Source organism: Panthera pardus, unplaced genomic scaffold (genome assembly GCF_024362965.1).
Source record: "Panthera pardus isolate Hobbes unplaced genomic scaffold, ASM2436296v1 HiC_scaffold_16, whole genome shotgun sequence".
NCBI classification, from domain to species: domain Eukaryota; kingdom Metazoa; phylum Chordata; class Mammalia; order Carnivora; family Felidae; genus Panthera; species Panthera pardus.
Genome location: NW_026526721.1, coordinates 127,835,644 through 127,854,900, shown reverse-complemented (window position 1 = coordinate 127,854,900; position 19,257 = coordinate 127,835,644). Strand labels below are relative to the sequence as shown.

The window sequence follows — 19,257 nt, the reverse complement described above, 5'->3', positions numbered from 1 at the left end:
TTGAATAGAAGCTGGGTAAATGAAGTGGTACCTGGTCCTCCCTACCTCCATAGCCTTCAGTAGATTCTGCCCCCACCATGGGTCAGTGAAGTTCCGTGGGAATAGAGGGGCTTCCCCCCATTTCAGCAGAATAACTCAGTAGGGGCTCTGGGGCTGCAGCTGGAGCTGGAGTAGAAAGATCTGGATAGCCTGGTTTAAGTCCAGACCCAGCCAGGTGTTATATGGGTGAAGTTGGCCACAATGATCTCCTCGATTTCAGATTCCTCGTCTTCAAGTGGGGCCTTAGGACCAGGCTGGTCTCCCTCATGGGGCTGTGGTGAGGATCACCCTAGAGGGCTTTAGGCCAAAGGATAATTTATGAAGATATGGTATTTGATTTTCACTGTGGGCCTAGCCCTGCATCTGGCCTCTGCAAGGTTTCCAGGCTCAGGGGGAAGCAGGGCAACTAGGGAGCCTCAGCCTGGGAAGGGACCAGAGATTCATACTGGCAGGACCCAAGTGCTTTGGGAGCCAGACCTGAGGATGGTTGGTGCTAAATTTCCAGCCAGCCAGCAGGAAGACGGCAAGAAATCAAACATAACTGATTTAAAGAATAATTGTGGCTTTTTAAAGCACACTTAAGCTTGGAGAGTGAGAATTCCACTCTCAGAACTGGTAATATAAATGTGAGCTCTTAGACTGTTGTTCATGCCCGCTGCCTCCTGATTTCAGCCACCCAGGAGATCAGATTAACAGGCACCCCTTCCCTAATCATCTTTTACTTACCAAAGGCCTACAGAGTCTCTAAATTTCTCAGTGGCCTAGGCACAAGTGGGCGTCCCCAAGGTTCTGCTGCACTGATGGCCCACCACACAGGGTTTAGAGACCACCCACATCGGCCTCACATGAGGAGCCGGTTGAAAGTGCCACTCCTGGGCCCTCTTAGATCCACAGAGATCAACTCGGGGGCTAGCTGGAGAGGTCGGGAATTTGCATTTTAACCACATCCTCTATGAGTGTCTAGCACTCTAGGAAGTTCCTTCAGCTTTGCTCTAGAAGTGAAATGAAGGTGACACCATTATATTCTCTGCTGGCAATCAGAAGAAAAGATTTGCTGTGGAGCAGTAGCACTGGCTGTGACCAAGTGACCGATGATGATTATGATATTAATTCTGATTTATGTCATGGACTTAGCTGTTGGTGTTCAATTCCACTTACAGCTATAAACTCAGGCAGGGATTATTAGGCCTCCTGAGAGCCCAGGACCATGGGCTTTGACAGTTATCTGCAGAATGTCACTGAAGGAACAGGGAGCGTCTGCGGCCTGCTCTATACCAGGCTAATGGGTTGAGAGTCGCATTATCTCCGATCTCCACGGCTATGGGCCCCTGAGGTTGTGGCCTGGGCACCTTCTCTGGCCAGAAAGTACAGTTCTGTGGGCTCTCTGACAGATACACATGACAGTACAAATTCATAACCAAGTTACAGCAATAGCAAAATTATAATATATTAATAGCAATATCATAATAGAATAAAGCCTTGGGAGGGCAACCAATCTTCCAGAATCTGCAGGCTGGCATCCGATGTTTGTGAGCTCAGCTGAAGGTAGTGCCTTCAGAATTTGGTTACATCACAGCAAGAAGGACCAGGATTAGTTGCAGGGAATCATTTTCCAAGCAGACCCATTTTAAATGCTGAAACTGGCCCCTGAGGTTGCATGGAGCCTCCCTTCCTGAGTGAGATCTTTGGAAATAAAAAGGTGGCTTAGGTAATAAAGCCATCTCTAATGGTGGCTTTCACAAAGACTTCAGTCTCATGGCAGTTTGGCCACTGACATACATTTTTTGGCTTACTACCATATAAGCCGTTCTCAGAGGTGGCTTCTGGTATGCTTCTGGAGGGTTCTTCTAAGAGGAGTGGCACTCAAGAGAGTCGTGTATGGCAATAACCAGTTCCCAGGTGCTCCAGAGGACATGGTGAGCCAGGTGTCTATCTGGCAAAGGGCCAGGTTCAGGGGCAACCTGGTGGGACACTGATGGCCAAGATCCTGTTCATAAGCTCTGGGCTCGTGCTGTGCCTCTCCTGCTGCTGTCCACTGAGCACACTCTGGAAGAAGGCCCAGTGTAGACAGAGGGAGGTGAGGGGAGGTCTCAGGAAAGCTCGGTGGAGCACCATGTACTAGCACTGCCTTGCACAAAGCTGCTTTGCAATAAATAAAATACTTGTTGATGAAAGGCCTCCTTTGTGGACTTCTAACTCTGAACCTTTCCCACATAGCAGCGGGGTAGTGCAACCCAGGCCCACAGAGGGGCAGTGAGAAGAGGCTGAGAAAATGTTAATACAAGCTTGTTTGGAACAGGGGAGCCGACCATGCTGGCCTCTATTTTGCGAGCTGCAGCTTGCCATCCAGCTTGGTAGCCCTTGACGTCCCCTCAGCTTCATCACTTGCTCTGCTGACATCTGGACTGCCCGTCTTTACTCTTTGACACACAGGGTGAGGTCCAGACAGGGAGGCCCATGTGAGGCCACCTCGTCTGCTCCCAAGAAAACTTGGGGAGGGTCTTCTCATCAGTCTGAGTCGAGTGGTCTCGTCCTCACTTTGTGGGTGTGGGAGGTCGGGCTACGGACCACTTCACAGCCCTCCTCAAGTCTTCACCATGGTGTGGGTTTCTTAGCACAGAAGGGTCTAGAGTTAACGTGAACAGCATCTGGATGACCCACCCTCAGGGTTTCTTGGTCCCTGCTCTGGTGCCTGAGGATGAGGGAACTGAGAGGAGACTGGCCATACTTCCCAACATGGCAGCTTCCAAGATGGCCTTTAAGAGCAGAACACAAAGATCTGAGGGGAAGGAGGCCAGCCCCTCCTGAGCTCCGTGCTGATGCCGAATGGAGACTCAAAGGGGCTACAGCCAGGCTCTCCTCTCCTCTAGCCTGGATCTGGCCATTAATCATAATCCAGCCCTCTTCCTTTTTCCTCTGGGAAGATATGCCTTTCCTCTCTCCACTCAGGAAACCACCCCCACCTCCCAAGGCTGGTGAGGGGCCGGGGCTGCTTTGGTGGTCATCCAGCACTGAGGAGAGCCTCCTGAGGATCCAGAGAAGACCTGGCCCTCCAGCTCAGTGCCCATCCGGCCCAGGTGCACAGTGGACCTAAGGAATCCTGGGGGAGGAGGAGGCAGGGAAGGCAAATGGTGACTGGGGTTTCTCTCTTATTTAAAAAACAAAAAGGAAGTGATGTGTTAACAGTGAATACAGGTGGGTGTTGGGGGGGCAGGGTCCACTTTCTGGAGCAGGGCAGTGGCCGGGCCGGGCCGGGCATCCAGAGTCAGATGAGGCCCGCAGCCTTCTCCTGCACATTGTATTCCTTGTTCCTCTTCACCCGCCAGCTGATGAACACGAGCAGCAGCGTACCCAGCGCCTTGTAGCCCACCTGCAGGCCCAGGTACCTGTATAGCAGGAGGAGGCGGGGCCAGTGAGGGGGTGTGGAGGCTCTGTGGACTGGGTCCCAGGGCCATGGAGAAGAGCATCATCATTTCCACAGTGGCTCAGGGACTATGTTGTCAGGTAAGGATCCATTACCACCCAGCTGGGGACCACTTTCCTCATCTCTCTGACCCACGGGCAGGAGCCTCCCAGAGAATAGGCATGATGTTCCCAATCCAGTAGTCCTTCCCCACCCCTGCACTGCCCCCCTCCCTGCTCCCCTCTCCCTGCCCCACCACGCTCCCAGGGCCAGAGACAACACTGCAGCCCCAGCCAGTTTGGAGCATCTGGTCCTCCCAGCATAGCCAGGAGACGGGTGTCTGCTCACTGCCCTCTTGGTCCAGCCCTCTCCCGGCCTTCTATGCCACTCTGACACCGTTTCCAGACTCTGTTCCACCCTCTCAAGCCCACTCTCCCCTCGGTTTCTGGCCTATATGGTGATGGGCAACAGGTGAGATGGCTGGAAGGGGTGCTGAGGCAGGTTAGGCCCACCTGCCCTTGACCTGTGCCATGAGCCACGGTGGGGCCACCTCTCTCAGAGCAGTGGGAGATGGCCTGCATCATTCCACAGCCACAGCCTCGCCTCAGACTCCAGCCAGTCCCTTTCCCTTTGACAAACTTCTTTCTGCTGCTGCCCCTCCTGAGGGACTGTGGACTAGGGGCTAGCTCCCAGTAGTGTGTGCGTGTGCTGGTGGGCTCTCTCTCTCTCTCTCCATCACCTGGACGGCTCTCTGTCACCAGTGACCCCTGGTCCCTGTCCATGGCAGCGCCCCTCTAGTCCCCTCCCTCAGAAGCCTGGCTGCCCCCTCCCCACCCCCCCCCCCCACAGAGCTGCCACAGCAGATGGCTGCCCTCTGCTCTGGGCTGGGGTCTGACCCCCCTCTCCAGCCCCCCAAGGCGGGCTGCCGGGCCCTCACCTGTCTCGGAGAGCATCATTGTTGTAGTAGGCACAGGCCCCGCGCCTCCCTGAACACTGCAAGTTCCACCGGATGCAAGAGTAGTCAATGGTGAGGCCGTAGAGGGCTGGAGACGGCAGCCAGGCTGGTGTCGGTGGGAAGAGAGTTGAGAGAGTCCAGTCACATGGAGCTGCAGGCTGAGGCACCCGACTGGGTGACAGGAGAGCACACCCACCCACCCATCGCCCCTGTGTGGTTTGCCTGAATGAGACCAGCTCTGCCCCAGCCCTGGGAACCACAGTGACTTTGGAAAGCCGAATAGCTTCCCGAGAAGCATGAATTCCTCTTTCACTAGAGGCTTAGAAAAGCGACCTGAGCCATCCTTTCAGGGCAGTGAATCACAGAGGGCACCATGATGCCAGCTCAGACATACCACATCGTTCTCACGCTGGATTGGTCCCAAGTGGAGATAGGCTGACCTCCACCTTGTGGCAGGAGCCTCCTGAGGGCCTCGACTCCTCAAATCCTCACAGGTGGGTGGGTACCCTTGTCTTAAGAAGGAGGAAGGTGGGCATGGCTAGCTCACCATTGCACAGCCGGGAGGGTCAGGGCTGGGCTCTGAACCCTGGTTTCCTCTGGTCCCACCTTTCACCACAACAGGCTGCCTCAGTGGCTGAGACAGCACCCCCACAAGACCCCCCCACACTCTGACTGCTCAGAGCCTCTACCCCAGCCCCCTGAACTTCCCCACAGCTGAGTGGTGAGGCAGAGGCTATGCCGTCCTGGTGTTAAATATTCAGAATGACTCCTGTATTGTTAGCTACAGTTCTAGGCAGTCTTGGGACTGGGGAGGGGCTTGTCCGGGATTCACACCCCAAACTCTGCCCTCAGAACAGTCTCCAGACTGTCTTTAGGGCCCTGTGAGAAGCTGCTTCAGGAGGAAAGAAAGAGGAAATCTGCTTGTGGCTCTACCCATAATGGGAACCTTTGAGAACCAGCCTCTCTACTCAGACCCTGCTCACTTCCAAGTCTCCAGCTAAGCAGGGGATGGAAACTGGCCACAAGGATTGTCCACCAAGGATGCTTCCCTAAATAGAAACAAAATCCAGAGAAATTTTCAACCAAATTTCAGTGGGTAATTTAAAACTTGCTGGGTTTTATCCATGTCCTTCTTTCCACCCCAGAGTGGGGCTGTGTTCATGGGTGATGAATGGAAATGCCTTCAGCCTGGATTTTCTAACTGTGGTTCCAGATGGAGTTGTCTGAGCTCCAGTGAGAAAACAAAGGCAGCAGGTGCTTTGAGCAGTGGGACCGTGACTGTTTTCAAGGCGGCTAGGAGAAGGTCCTCAGAGCCCGTCCTCGCTGCTGGCTGTGTTGGGCACAATGCAGGGTTTCCTTCCCAGCAGAGATTTTGGAGCAAGTTATACATGAATCATACATGACAGGCTAAATGACAGCAAGGAGGTGTGGTGATGGCAGTGCCTCTGCCACCAGGACAGGGTAGAGCCCACTGCCCTGCATCCTCCATGCTGGTAATACAGGCCTGAGGAGGAGGGTCCGAAGGCACGGTGCTGGAAGGAGGGGAGCAAGTGACCCGAGCCTGAGAAATCCCATTGAAAAGGCTGGTTCATTCCTCAAAGGTTCTCGCTCAGCAGGCCCCACCAGGGACATCACCAACACACCCCAGAACGATAATGGAGGGCCAAGCGCGGCCTGGCTCCTGGATAATAATGCACGGTGGGCCCTGAAGGGATTTCAGCATGTAGGGTCAGAAAGTCCACTCCCATAGCAACTGAAGTCCCTCTGGGGCAACTGCCATATTCCCCACTGCAGTGTGCACACACTGGGTCCTTCATACTCAGTTGAATTTAGTCCCTTTACTTGGTTTACCTGTCACTGCAAGGGTCTGCACATTAATTCCTGAATGTGTCAAGAAGGGAGGATCCAGCATGAGCCTCTGGGAAAGGGCAGTGAGGTCCACACATGCCCCAGCCTCCCCCAGACCATGCCCTCAGGGAGCTTGCCCTCGGGTGGGGGGTGGGGAGCATTACTGATCCTGTGCTCACAGCTCCATCCCTCCGGAGGGTGGGCTCTGGGCTGCTGGAGCGTGGGCAGGGCTTGTCGGCAGAGGCTCCCCCCCCCCCCCATCCCACCTCAATGAGAAATATTTGCTGCATAGAGGCAAGGGAGGGAGTTTTGTAAAATGGGAGGGAAGCCAGGGCTGGGCTCAGCTGCTGTTCTGGGACAGGAATGCAGGGTTTTTGTTCCTACAGCCAGTTATTGGAGAGAGATGAAAAAATACCTGCCTTCAATTCTTTATTAGGTATTCTCAGCTGTGTCCACTTTTCATTTTTCTTACATGGTTTTGTTTGGAATTAATGCCATAGATGGAATCTTTCCTAACCTCAAGGAACAGGGAAACCGTCCATATAGGGTCTTGGCCTTTGCTGATGCTTGATTATGCACAGCTTCTCTTCACAGCAGAGATGAGAGAGGGCTTCCTGCAGCCCCAACCTGCACTTCACAGCCCTCAGATGCCTGGTGCCACTCCCCAGGAAGGAAGGGGGCATCGCAGACACTTACCCAGCAGGCGCATCAGCAAGAACTGTACCCCAATGGCAAATGACTTTTCTTCCTGGTTCACCACGCTGTAAAGGAAGATTGGAAGTCAGCAGCCAGAGGACTGAGGGCTGTGCCTTCGCTCAGGGGCAGCCAACCTCAGAGCATGCCAGAACCTGCCCTCCAGTGGCCTGACAGCCACCTGACCGACTGGATTCACCTCAGCCAAGTGCTCCTGTTGTTTATATCTGTGGTTCTCAAAGCATCATCGCTGGACCAGCAGCATGAGCACCTCCCCACACCCCAGGAACTTGTTAGAAAGGCAGATTCCCAGGCCCTACCTCAGACCTAAGAATCAGATCCTCTGGGAGCGGGGCCCGGCCATCTGTGCTTTAGGAAGCCCTCCACGAGATTCTGTTGCACACTCGCATTTGAGAACCACTGGTCCCTGTGACTTTCAGGGTTGCCCAGTGTCCCCTCCAAGAGGCAGAGGGCAGAAAAGGCTGGGAATGGACAGAAGGATGGGGAAGGGTGTGTTCAGAGCAGCAGGCCTGAACAACTCCCATGGAGTGTAAATAGCAATAAAGACAGCCCTGATGAAAGTCTAATTGAGGCCCCTGGGCTGTAGGCTTCTGTGTGCAACGAAAAGAATCCTCTCCCTGGGGCCAGCTTCCTGGGCGTGTGGCCTGTGCAGCCTCCCAGGCCCCCACCCTCAGAAAGGCCCCACGTTTGGTTTAACGGTCTGCTGCGGCCGTCTTGAAATTCTCAATAATTTTGGAACCAGGAGCCTCCCATTTTCATTCTGCACTGGATCTTACAGATTATGTAGCCAGTCTTACCCCTACCCTTCTTCCCTCAAGAGGGGATGAATGTTTGGCTGAGGAAGGAGATTCAGAGAGAGATGGGGAAGCTATCTGTCAGTTGTATTGCCAGGCCCTGCCATCCCAGCTGGGCGTGGGGCAGAAAGGGAGGACACCCCATCCACAAGGTGGGGAGCCAGGAGGTGGCCTGAAGAGGCATCAGGCTTCTCTGTGCTCTGAAAACCCACACTCCTGGGTGGGTATCTGTGGGGGAAGGGCATTCGGGGCCGAGGGGACATCAAGGAAGGGAAGTCAGAACTAATCTCCAGGTCTCTGCACACATTTTGTTCTGTCCCTACAGTCCTGCCAGCAGAGTGGAATGGGACCCTCTTCCGGTTCCTCTGAAGGAAGGCCCAGTGAAAAGAGTACTCATGGGGTGCAGCAGGGGAAAAAGACAGCCACTTGGGACCCCCCAGTGGAAAGTGCCTCAAATCTCAATCTAATGGATGCTCCCTTTATGCCTATAGGTCCCTCCAGTGGCCCAATTCATAAGTCTTGGTCATTCTCCCTGGGCAGACTCCCCTAAATTCTGAACTGAATGGGGCTTGGGCATCCCAGTTTGCCTTCTGATGGACAACTTGAGCCTCTTATGGTGTCTGCTGCCATTGGAGGTGAATTAACTCTGGCATTCTGCCCACTCTCTCCTTCCACATTTCTGGTGAAGCTTCCCTCCCAGCCTGTATTTCCATGCCTGGTTGGGGGTCAGGGTACAAACAACAGTTGGGTCACCTACAAAGTCATCTTTAAGCTTCACCTTCTCCACGCTAAATAGCATCCGTTTTCCCATCTTTCCCAGTGGGATTTATCTTTAAACAATTTTGGGGTCCTGGGGCCTCTTCAATTTCGCTTCAGCTCCTGCCAGACTTAGAAGGGAAAGGTTTCCTAGGAAAGCCCATCCTGTGGTTGAAATGATGCTCCTTCTCCACAGCTTCCCTATCCCTAAGGCTTGTTTTAGTCCTCTGGGAGGCAGACTGCTCAGGGACTTCCCTGTGAAATTTCCTTATCCTGTTTCCTCTCCTCATCCTGGCCACCCACAGATCTTTCTCAGGGTTAGAGGGTCCTCCACGGCCCATCTGGTCCTGGTGCAAGAGGTAACCCCACCCAGGGGCCTCAGGTGAAAGTACTCATGCTTGGAATGCACAGGGTGGGGAGTGGTAGAAAGAGGGTACTGATGGTATTGGGAGAAGCAAAATGCTCTGGCTCTGAGCATCCCCACACGTTCCTGTGGAATATGCTAAGAACACAAGGTTCTGACTGCTCTTTTTCTGCGCCATTTCTCAGGATGGTGGTTGCAATGAGCAACCTGGAGGCATGGGGTAAAATCTTCCCCTAGACAAAGAGCAGTCTTGGTCTATATAGCTGTGCCTCTCTCAAGCTCAGTGTTCCTCACTGTGTCATAAGCTCACTGCATGTGAAACATACACCTGGGTGCTCCAGGTTACCCCATGGGATGTGGGACACAAGGATAAATGATGTTCACGCTCCTTACTGTGCTGTGAGTAATAGTCCTTTATCTTTGAACCAGGAGTCTCCTGTCTTCTGCCAGCATTCTTGAAACAGTAACAAAAACAGGAGCTTGGTAGTTTGCAAACTAACATAATTAGGATAAAATCCCAGGTCCTGACAAGCGGCTGCTTCTGTTCTTCATCTCCTAGCCTTTTGGGAAAAATAGGTCATTGGCACCTAGCTACCTGTTAATGATTCTTAGAGTTTGGTTAATAGTGATAATTAACTAATATGTAGGATACCTTATATTTACAAGGCAATTTACCAGGTAATCCTAACACCAGTCCTTTCCTGTCAATTATCATTAACCTCTTTTCATAAATGAGGAAACTGAGGCTCGGTGAGGTTGGCATTCAGCCAACGCATGGCAGAGCTGGGTCTCTGATCCCAGCGATGGGCATCCAAATCCTGTGTTTTTCCCTTTCTTCTTTCAAGGTGGGTGAGGACAGGAAAGAGGCGGGCAGGGGTGGGTTAGGGGAACTTGGTTGAAATGTTGTTTTCCCTTTTGCAGAGGATGAGGTGAAGGAAGGGTCAGTTCCCTGCTAAAACTTCAGAGACATTTCACCGCCACTGTAATGGAACACCTCTGTCCTCCCCTCCCACCTTGGCCAGCTTCTCCCTTCTGACTGGAGAACTTGGTCCTGGCTCCTCACACACTGGGCTTTTCTTATTTTCATTCTTCCTCATAGCCTTCATTCTGTCTCTGGAAAAACTTTTCACATTTTTCTTCCTTGATTTTGCGCATCTAACTCAATTCTCCTCCTTCTTCTCAGTTCTTCCAGGATTTAAATATGAGTGAATCTACAGGCATTTCCACAGCATGGAACCAGGCAGCCCGGCTTCATCAGGACTTAACTGTTCATGGCTCTGCCCTCCCAGGGCTGGGGTCTCTCAGTGCAGAGTGGAGGTGCCAACAGGGCACATGGGTGCCCTGAGACAGACTGAGGCAGCACAGTGAGGGGCTCTGCACCGAGTCTGGCTCGGCAGGGCCCCGGCATTGTTGTGTTAGTATTACCATCCCACATCATCCAAAGAGCATTGCAGATTGGCATTCAAAGGACTCTGAGGGAAAGGAAGGAGAGGCAGAAGCAGGCAGCATGGGGAAGGAGAGGCGCACTCACCGCAGAACCATCATGTAGAGCGGGTTGTGGGAGATGCAGGCTATGAGGGCCACGAAGGAGATGAGGAAGATGGCCGGGAGCAGGAAGTGGGCACAGGGGACGGGGCATGATCCTGTCTTGGCTGAAGAGGACGCCCCGGTCACACAGCTGCAGTTCAAATAGGTCTTGGGAAGGAGAGGGAGAGGGGAGGGGGAAATCTGCTGTTATTATTTGGCCTCCACACATGACAAACGCTTGCACCAGCTCTAGCCTAAGAGCCCCTCAGGTTTTGACAGCTCTGCCCTGGGGAGCTGGGCGATGCTGCATGTGGAGGCTGGAGAGCAGACCCGGTGAGGGGTTCAAGGTGCCCCATGGATACCACCTCTGACCTCTGTTTGGGCAATCAAAACCATCTTCACCAAAACCGGTCGTCTAGCATGGGCTGGGCCCCTCCAGCGGTTCCACTCACATCAGGACATGCAGGATCCCACTGCCAGGCAAGGCCTACCCAGCTTGGGACCAGGGGCTGGGAGGGCTCTCTTCAGGGCCAGGCTGGCCTGTGCCCAGCAGCAGTGGTTTCGTGGGTGGTTGTTCTTGCAGTTTGTGTGCTTATTGCACGGAAGGTAAGAAAGGTATAAATAGGAGACAGCAGTGGGAACCCAGCTGAATCCGCTGAGCTCTTCATCTGTTAGGCCTCTGCCTAAGCGGAACTCCTCCTGTCTGTGAAGGCCTCTAGCGAAGGAGGTCCCTGTCTCAAATCTGCAAGTCCAGATGGTTCAGCGCTCTTGTAAGACTGCCCTTGGTGGCCACTGCCCATGACAGGTGGTCTTCACCTTACCTTTCACAGCATCTGATGGACTAGCCTATGACCATTTAAGTGTCATAGCAGTTACAAGGCTAGGACCAGAACTAAGGAGCTAGTATGCCCCCTTCTGGCAGACAGCAGGAACTACACACCTTCTTTGTTTTGGCTGCCAGGAAGCTCGGAAATAAGTTATGTGCAGTATGGCTATTAGTTCCCTCAGTCTGGATTTTTTTTTTTAACATAGATCTTTTCCCTTTGTAATTTACCGTCTGTTCTTGATATTATGCTAATGGCTCTGTGTAATTATTGGAAACCTGTCAAGATGATTTCTGGAAGCAGATGAGTCAGAGGTAAGTAAATAAAGATAAGGAAACCACAGAAGCCACCACAGACTCATTTGACTAGAAGGCAATGAAGAGAGCATCATGTCTGCACTCCTTGTCCTCCACCTGCCCACAGAGGTGGCTGTGGGAGCAGCCTTGCCCTGTGCTCTCAGAGGATGATGCTAAGTGGGGCTAGCCTTGTCCATGCCTTCCACACAGGCTTAAAGGAATGAGGCATATGCTTTTCCTTAGGGCATCTTTAGCAGAACTGAACAGACTTTCCATTGCTTTTAGGAAAAGGTAGATCCAAATCCTAGGCCTGGCCTGTCCAGCCTTGGCCTATGTGTGACATGCCTCTCAGCACCAACCCTGGCTTTCTCTGCTTTCTCCTGCACCCAGCTAGGTCATGCCCTAGGGCGTTGCTTTTGCTGTTTCTTTACCTGGAATGCCTCACTTCCAGGACTTTCTAGGGTCTTCCTCTTCTGGTTGTTCAGTTCTAATGTCACCTCCTCAGGGAGGCCCCCAGACACTCTCTGTCCATTAAGTCTCTTGGGGGCATGGATTACATTCTAAAACTATCTTGTGCGTTTATTTGATAGAATGCAAACTCAGTGAGAGCAGGCACCTTGTCTGATGGGTTCACTGCTGAATCCTCAACTTCTGTGGCCATGCTGGATATTCACTAAATATTTGGTGAATAACTGAACAAATGTCTTGACTTGGTTTGCTGCTGAATGACCCTAGAATCCAGGAAGCATAGCACTCAGAGGGCTATTAGAGCCTTGCCAGGTGGGCATAGTGAATGTGGGTTGCACCACTGGAAGGCTGGTGGTGAGGAGATATATGACCTTGAACAGATGTGTCCCAGACTGAGGCCGGGTCCTGGGTTCTAGTCCCAGATCTGTCCCTAAATAGCTCAGGACTTCAGGTCAGTTGTGTGGCCACATGTAGGGGCTGACAGGTTCCACTGAATGCCCTAGGTCACACTTCCAGCTCTAACCTTCTGGGGCCACATCACAGAAGATCCTCTGCCCTCAGTGTATCTAGGCCTGCCTCTGTGGCTTTCCACACAGCCAGTATGCAGGATCCAGGATGCCCATTAGGATCCTTCGGGATGAGGCTCAAAGGCCTCAGCTGAAGCAGTTCTTTGGCTTGTTTCTGCTCTGAGCATTGTTAGGCCTCAGGAATGTGAATCTGTTGAACATCGGCCAATCTTTAATTGACTTTGGGCTGTAGGCATCTGGTCATGACCTTAGGGAAGGGGAGGTGGAGAGAGGGCGGGTGTGGCCCAGAGGCCAGAGGCTGGGAATGAGTGTGGGGCGGGTGGCAGTCTGCCCATCCTGGAGCCTAGGAGTGGTCTGCGAGGGCACATGCTAAGCACAGAGACCCCACAGGGCTTCTCCCACCCTTACCAGCTGCTTGGAGGCTACCGAGCTGACGTTAATCTCACTGCAGCCGGCGTGGCATGGGGAGAGGTACTCCACTCCATTGTCTCCGCAGACCGGGTGGAAGATGGAATCTGGGCACGAGCAGTCCTTGCGGCAGGCAGGAGGCTGCGGATGTATAGGACTTGATGTCCTGCCAGCAAAACAGGAAATGGGGAATCAAACAAAGCAAGACCAAAGAAAAGTCTCCTCACGCCAGCCCAGTGTGAGTTTCCCGCCTGTTTAGTGTGCCTGTGCGTCTCTGTCTTGGGCCAGCGCCACCCTGGGACCTGAATGATGCTTATCGGAGCTGATGGTGAATTGACTGCCTGATCAGGGCTCATGGCATCACCAGGTGCAGCTCAGCAAGGCATGGTCAGCAAACCCCACACTGAAGAAGGACGTCAAGACACCCAACCAGCCAGGACTCCGATGAAAGAGACGGCAGGTGCTACGCAAAGTCACAGGCAATATTTCCCTTCCCTTCTCCTTCATCTGTGCTCAGGCCGAGGGAAGGCTGGGGCTCTTTGAGGCAATCTGGGGTCGAGAGGGCTCCAGTCTCTGGGTCTATGGAGACATTGCCTAGGTCGCTCCACCCCCTGTGCTGCACCCAAGGGGGTTTCACCAGCTGACCTCACCATTCTCACCACCCCACCACCCCCCCGCCACATCTGATGTTCATGATCGTCTCTGGGGAGGGTCGGCATAGGCTGACAAACCACAAGCCAGGGGGCTGCTAAAACAATGACACCACTGATAGTTAACAGTAATGGGGTGCCTCTTATGTGCCAGGAACCATGCTCACGGCTTTTCACACAGCCATCATGACAACTCTTCAATTAATTCCATTGTTTCTGTGATGAGAAAACTGCAGATGAGACAAGTAACTTTCCCCAGCTACAAAGGGCTGTGCCAGACTCTCCCCAGTCTGATGACAGAGCCCTGTGCTAAAAACACCCACTGAGGGGCGCCTGGGTGGCTCGGTTGGTTAAGCATCCGACTTCGGCTCAGGTCATGATCTCGCGGTCTGTGAGTTCGAGCCCCGCGTCGGGCTCTGTGCTGACCGCTCAGAGCCTGGAGCCTGTTTCAGATTCTGTGTCTCCCTCTCTCTCTGCCCCTCCCCTGTTCATGCTCTGTCTCTCTCTGTCTCAAAAATAAATAAACGTTAAAAAAAAAATTTAAAAACACCCACTGAGAGCAGCCCAGGGGCTCCAAGCTCTCTCGGCCCCTCTCAATCCACAGTCAGCCTGCAGAACAACGCACCCTGGTGGTGGTGGGGGGGGGGGTCCCCGCCCTGAGCAGCCCTCCCTTCCCTCCTTCACCCACCAAAGACAGAAGAGGTAATTTCAGAGAAAAAAAGAAAACACCAAGACAGAAAGGTACAGTATGTCCAAACGTCGCAACCTTGTTAGGCAAAATGTAAAAGAAGAAGTCGTTGGAAGGGGCACTCAGGTAAAAACAAATGCTCTTTGTTCAGCACCCTTCCCTCACAGGCCCCTAAAGCTCTTCCTGAACATGACACCAGATTCAAAACTTAGGACCAGGTTGCTTTATGCAAACTGACAGGTGTACTTTACCTGCCCTCTTCCTCACCTGCCCTAATTTTGTTTGAGTCTGCCATCACTTTCATTGTTCTTTCCCAGATCTTTTCAAGTCCCCTTCTCTCATCTTTCTTCAGCAGCTCAAGGAGACTTTGTAATTGTAGCTGGCACAGAGCTGATGCTAAACATAGCTTATTTCCTGGTTCCTGAGGCTCACAGCCCTACAGATTCATCCTGAAACCAAATTAACCAGTTTTTGGTACTTCTTAAAAACAAAACAAAACAAAACAAAACAAAACAAAACAAAACAAAAGACAGAACTCTGACCCTGATTGCTGGTGACCCAGTAGGACTCTCTGATTTCTTTTCATAATTGAGCATATTATTCAAGGCCTCATTTTCTAAGTTGCCACACAGGAGATTAGATCAAAAGCGGAAAGGAGAGAAGAGAGGAGTTGAGGAAGCAGAAAGGAAGATTCACGGCAGCCAGATCCAGGCTCTGGCCTCAGTGAAGGGGATCTTCTCACCTCTCATTCCCATTACCTGGGGGGGTAGACCTCCGCTATAGTGGGGGTAGAGCATCCCATGAAGAAGAGAGGGGCACAGAGGATCATGGAGATGGTGATGATGGTGGCAGCCACGCGGGGAATGGTTTGCAGAGAGAAAACGAAACGTTTCATGAGGATTCCTCCAAACAGCATCCCCAAGGCCGCAGCAGGGAGGTTTACAGCACCTACAGGTAAAGAGAAGCTGGTCTGGGTGTACAGGACTGGGAGTCTTGTGAGGAGCCGCAGACATTGAGCTGAGCCATGGACAAGGAGACACGACTACCTGGAGGGACATTTGATACATTCAAATGCTGTGGTAAGAGCTGACATTAATTCAGCGCTTACTGTTGCCAGACACATCTACAGAGTTCTCTTGATGTAGCAGATTGTCCTGCTTGTGCAAAGGATACAGAAATAAATGGGGCCCTTGCAGTCACAGGGATGTGGGTTGAATGTGCATTTAGTAAGTGCCTTTCATTACCTGGCCCCTCATTGCACCCTCACTGTGACCACATGAGTCACACAGTGGTGCTCCCTGCCTGATGTGCCGGTTGGTGCCTGAAAGCTAGAGGGGTGAGGCCCTGGCCACCTTGCCACATCCCTATGGTCAAGCTCACCTGTGGATTGGGCTCAATAATTCACTTCGGTACTTGGTTGGGACCACATCAGTGATTCTCAATCTCAATTGGCAAAAAATACCAATGCTGGGCCCCACCCAGAGATTCTGCTTTCATTGACTGAGGGTGGGGCCTGGGTATCTGTACTTTTTAAAGCTGTCCAGGGGGTCCTAAAGTGCAGCCAGGGTGGAGAATCACTGGGCCACATACTCCTTACCCAGGCGAATGTATTCAAGTCCTTGGTGAAGAAGGGAAAAAACCAGGAGGCATTTTGCCTAGTCCCAAATTACACCTTTCTCTTTCCTCTGTTGCCCCGGATGATGTCAGGACCTTTGAGAAGCCCTTAGGCTTCCAGCCCCTCTGATGGAAAGGAAGGCAGACCCCAGCCTCTGCCTCTCCCTGCCTGGAATTATAGGGGCCCCAGAGATCTGCCAAAGACCTTCTAGATGGCTAACCAGGAAAAGTGTCCTTAAAATTCTTTCCCCAGGGCCACAGTCCTCTTCTGGCTCTTATCTGTGTCCGGTCTGGCCTCACCCATCCTGTATGGGCGGCAGAGGGCCCAGCCTCTCCTTCAGGCAGGCCCCCTAGCTCCTACAGCGCCCTCACCCTCTGGACTCACCGATGAGGAAGTTGGCATAGGCTGCGGAGGCACCATACTGCTTCTCCAGAAATTTGTTGAGGAATGTGGAGAGGCCGGCAATGACAGAGGAGAAGGTGCACTGGGCCAGGACCACCAGCATGAAGAGCGGGTTCATCAGCAACCTCAGGAAGATGCGGGGAAACCCTGTAATCAGACGGCTGTCAGGGGCCAGGCCTTCATGGTAGTCATCCCAGGGGTACCTTGATACTAGGTCACTGCCCTTCCTCCTCCTCCAGGCAGCTCTCCTCTCTTTCTCATGGCAGATCTGAGGCACCAAAGTGTTCAGTGGCCAGTCTGGGGGCACAGAGCTGCTCGACTCCCACTCAACATACTCACAGGCTAAGTAAAATGAGGACATGCCTACAGGATATCAGGCGGAGGCTGGATAGAAATAGGACTAACACCGGGAACATTCTCCTCACATGACAGCCACCTCCATGTGAAAGGAGGGGAGAGAACACGGGGCCAGACCATGGAGGCAGGGCTGACTACTAAATCTGAGTCTCCTGAGACCTGCAAAGAAGCAGTCACCAGGACCCCTGGCAGAACCCCTCCTGGGAGATGGGCCAGTTACAGACCACCTGTTCTTACTGACCTTCACCACACACAACACCACATGGGCTGGGGCACCTCCTGAACCTCCCTCAAGACAGACCCCCCCCCCACCTCCAGGGCTTTGCCAGGTCAGTCAGTTACGTTTAATGAAATCCAGCAGGGAGCTTCTTGGCTTGACCTCGTCCATCTTCCTTGCCTCGTCCACTATGGCAGGAGACCTCTGAAGGCAGCGAAGGAGGTAAATGTTAATGTCCGAGGCTCCTTGTCATGACCCTTCCCTGGGCCCTTGACCCTTCTGGTCTCGGTGGCTCAGGGATGGGCAGCAGTGAGCTGCCCACCCCAGGTGGGTGTGGGTGTGGGTGTGGGTGTGGGAGGGCACCCAGAGAATGCTCTCTTGAAACGAACACCACCTGCATGTTACTGAACCCAGAGTTGTGGCTGCCGGCCAGAACACATCTATGCCAATGCCTCCTGAAATACCTCTGAGCATGTTATCACCTCTAACTTTCCCTTGACTGATGCCAAAAGGTATCTGATCAGATCTCACTCCCTGTCTCTCTGTCGTGGCTGCACTGCTTCCCTGTCCTCAGATTCCATGGGCTGCAGGCTTCTGGGATACACTGGTCTAGAATGACCTCTGTTTCCAGCTCTTTCTTTCTATCTCCTCTATGGAGTCACTGCTTCCTTCTGGGCCCAGAGTTGAGTCCTGCTCAACCAAGGCTTGGTCCCGGCCCCTGGCCCATGCTTTCTGTTCATACCACTTCAGTGAGCTCGCCTACCACTTATGAACTCGTCAGCTGCAGCTCTGCACCCCTACACAGGTGTGCACGGCCCCCCAGGGGAACACACTACCAGGCGTGGGAGCTCCCATGCACTGAGTGCTTAGTCCACATCGGACACCATGCCCAGCATGCCACATGCACTGTCACTCCTCATGGCCTCCTCTGAGACAGGTGCTCTATCTCCAGTATTGTAAAGGAAACTTAGACACGAGGAAGCTTGTCCAAGATCACTTGGCAAGGTTTTAAGTGACACACCGGGACTCAGACTCAGGTTTGCCTGACTCCAGAACCACCACGATGTACTGCCAACCTCCAAAACTCTTCCCCAAGACAAGCGAAGGCTCTCCTACCCCTGTTCCTCCTCCCACACGGGGGCCTACATCTCACTGCCCAATGTGGAGCTTTGGCTCAGAACCTTGATGCTAACTTCGGTCCCTCTTCTCCTCCAGTCTGGCTCACTGCTGAGTCCTTGGCACCCCCTCCAAGAATATCTCTGCCTGCCCTTGCCTCAGCTGTCCAGCAACCACTGCCCCGGTGCTCGGTCTCATCCCCTGTCTCTACACCGGCTTTTTCAGATGGTCAGCCTTCACTCCTCCCTGACTCCCTGACCTTCAACCCAGCTGGCCACCCAGTTACTGCAGTGCCCCAGAACTTTAAGTTTTAGACCCTCAGCCTAACATCAGAGCCCCACCAGACTTCTCTGTTTTCCATTTTCATCCTTTCCTGACTTCGTCCCCAGCAGACAGGGCTGGCAGACACATGGAACGTCCAAGTGCTCAGAGTAAGCTCACTCTCAGGCCACCCTTATGCTCTCTAGCTCTAGGGACCCCCTTCCCACTCAGTCCTGCAGGTTCATATGGTGCCAGGTCATATATTCTGCTTTTACTAGCTCTTAACTCTTCATCACAGTTTAGATGAACTCATTTGTTCAACTACTCATGTAGTTTCCCAAACTACATTCCCTGAAGCTGTCCTGATACCTGAGGTGTTGAAGTGGTAAGGGGACACTGGTGAGAACCCATCTTTAGGGAATTCCCAGCACTCTCACCTAAAGCCTTTGAGAAGTCCTGTATCATGCAACTCATTTAGATTTCATGCAGAATTTGCATAAATTGCTGCAGCTTCTCAGTTCAGTTTAATTTGATCCCCACCTCCCTTTCTTGAAGTTCTATAGGTAGAGTCAGGGGTTCTCAGAACCTTACCTCCACTTCTCTGATCATTGTTCGAGGAAAGAAAAAAAAGGGGAAAGAGGTGAGAACCAAGGAGGCTGAGGAGATGAGCAGCCCGAGCCACCAAGCTCCAATCCACCGGGGGTCTCCGGGGCTCAGGTTAACTGCAGCTGGAGAGAAAGCAAAGGGAACAAATGTTTTCTGGATGAATACGGAATCTCACTTAACTGGAATGAGGGCCTCTGATCAAGGGAACTTTCCTCCCATGATAGAGAAGAGATAAGCCATGAGCTAGAACCTGGGTCAAGACAACATTCCCTCTCCAGGCCATCTGGTCTCCAGAGCATAGCGGCCACTCTGCATAAAGGAGAGCATCAGAGAATCCCCAGGCTGAAGGAATCAGAACCTTGGCCTTACCTTATTTTATTCCCAACCCCTGGTAGGAATAATAGCAAAGGAGGCTGCATCCA

The 19,257-nt window shown here is 52.7% G+C and overlaps 1 protein-coding gene across 1 annotated transcript in view; it reads right to left on the bottom strand.

Annotated features, from left to right (window-relative positions):
* Window positions 1–1,461: 1,461 nt before the first annotated feature.
* Window positions 1,462–19,257, bottom strand: part of SLCO2A1 (solute carrier organic anion transporter family member 2A1) — an 82,656-nt gene continuing 64,860 nt past the window's right edge. The window contains exons 6-14 of the mRNA XM_019436925.2: window positions 18,821–18,957; window positions 16,978–17,056; window positions 16,261–16,425; window positions 15,020–15,209; window positions 12,924–13,089; window positions 10,405–10,568; window positions 6,942–7,006; window positions 4,380–4,503; window positions 1,462–3,425 (exon numbers count right to left, since the gene is read on the bottom strand). Of these exons, the coding sequence (XP_019292470.1) occupies window positions 3,305–3,425; window positions 4,380–4,503; window positions 6,942–7,006; window positions 10,405–10,568; window positions 12,924–13,089; window positions 15,020–15,209; window positions 16,261–16,425; window positions 16,978–17,056; window positions 18,821–18,957 (1,211 nt within the window). The 3' untranslated portion in view covers window positions 1,462–3,304. The remainder of the gene's footprint in view (window positions 3,426–4,379; window positions 4,504–6,941; window positions 7,007–10,404; window positions 10,569–12,923; window positions 13,090–15,019; window positions 15,210–16,260; window positions 16,426–16,977; window positions 17,057–18,820; window positions 18,958–19,257) is intronic.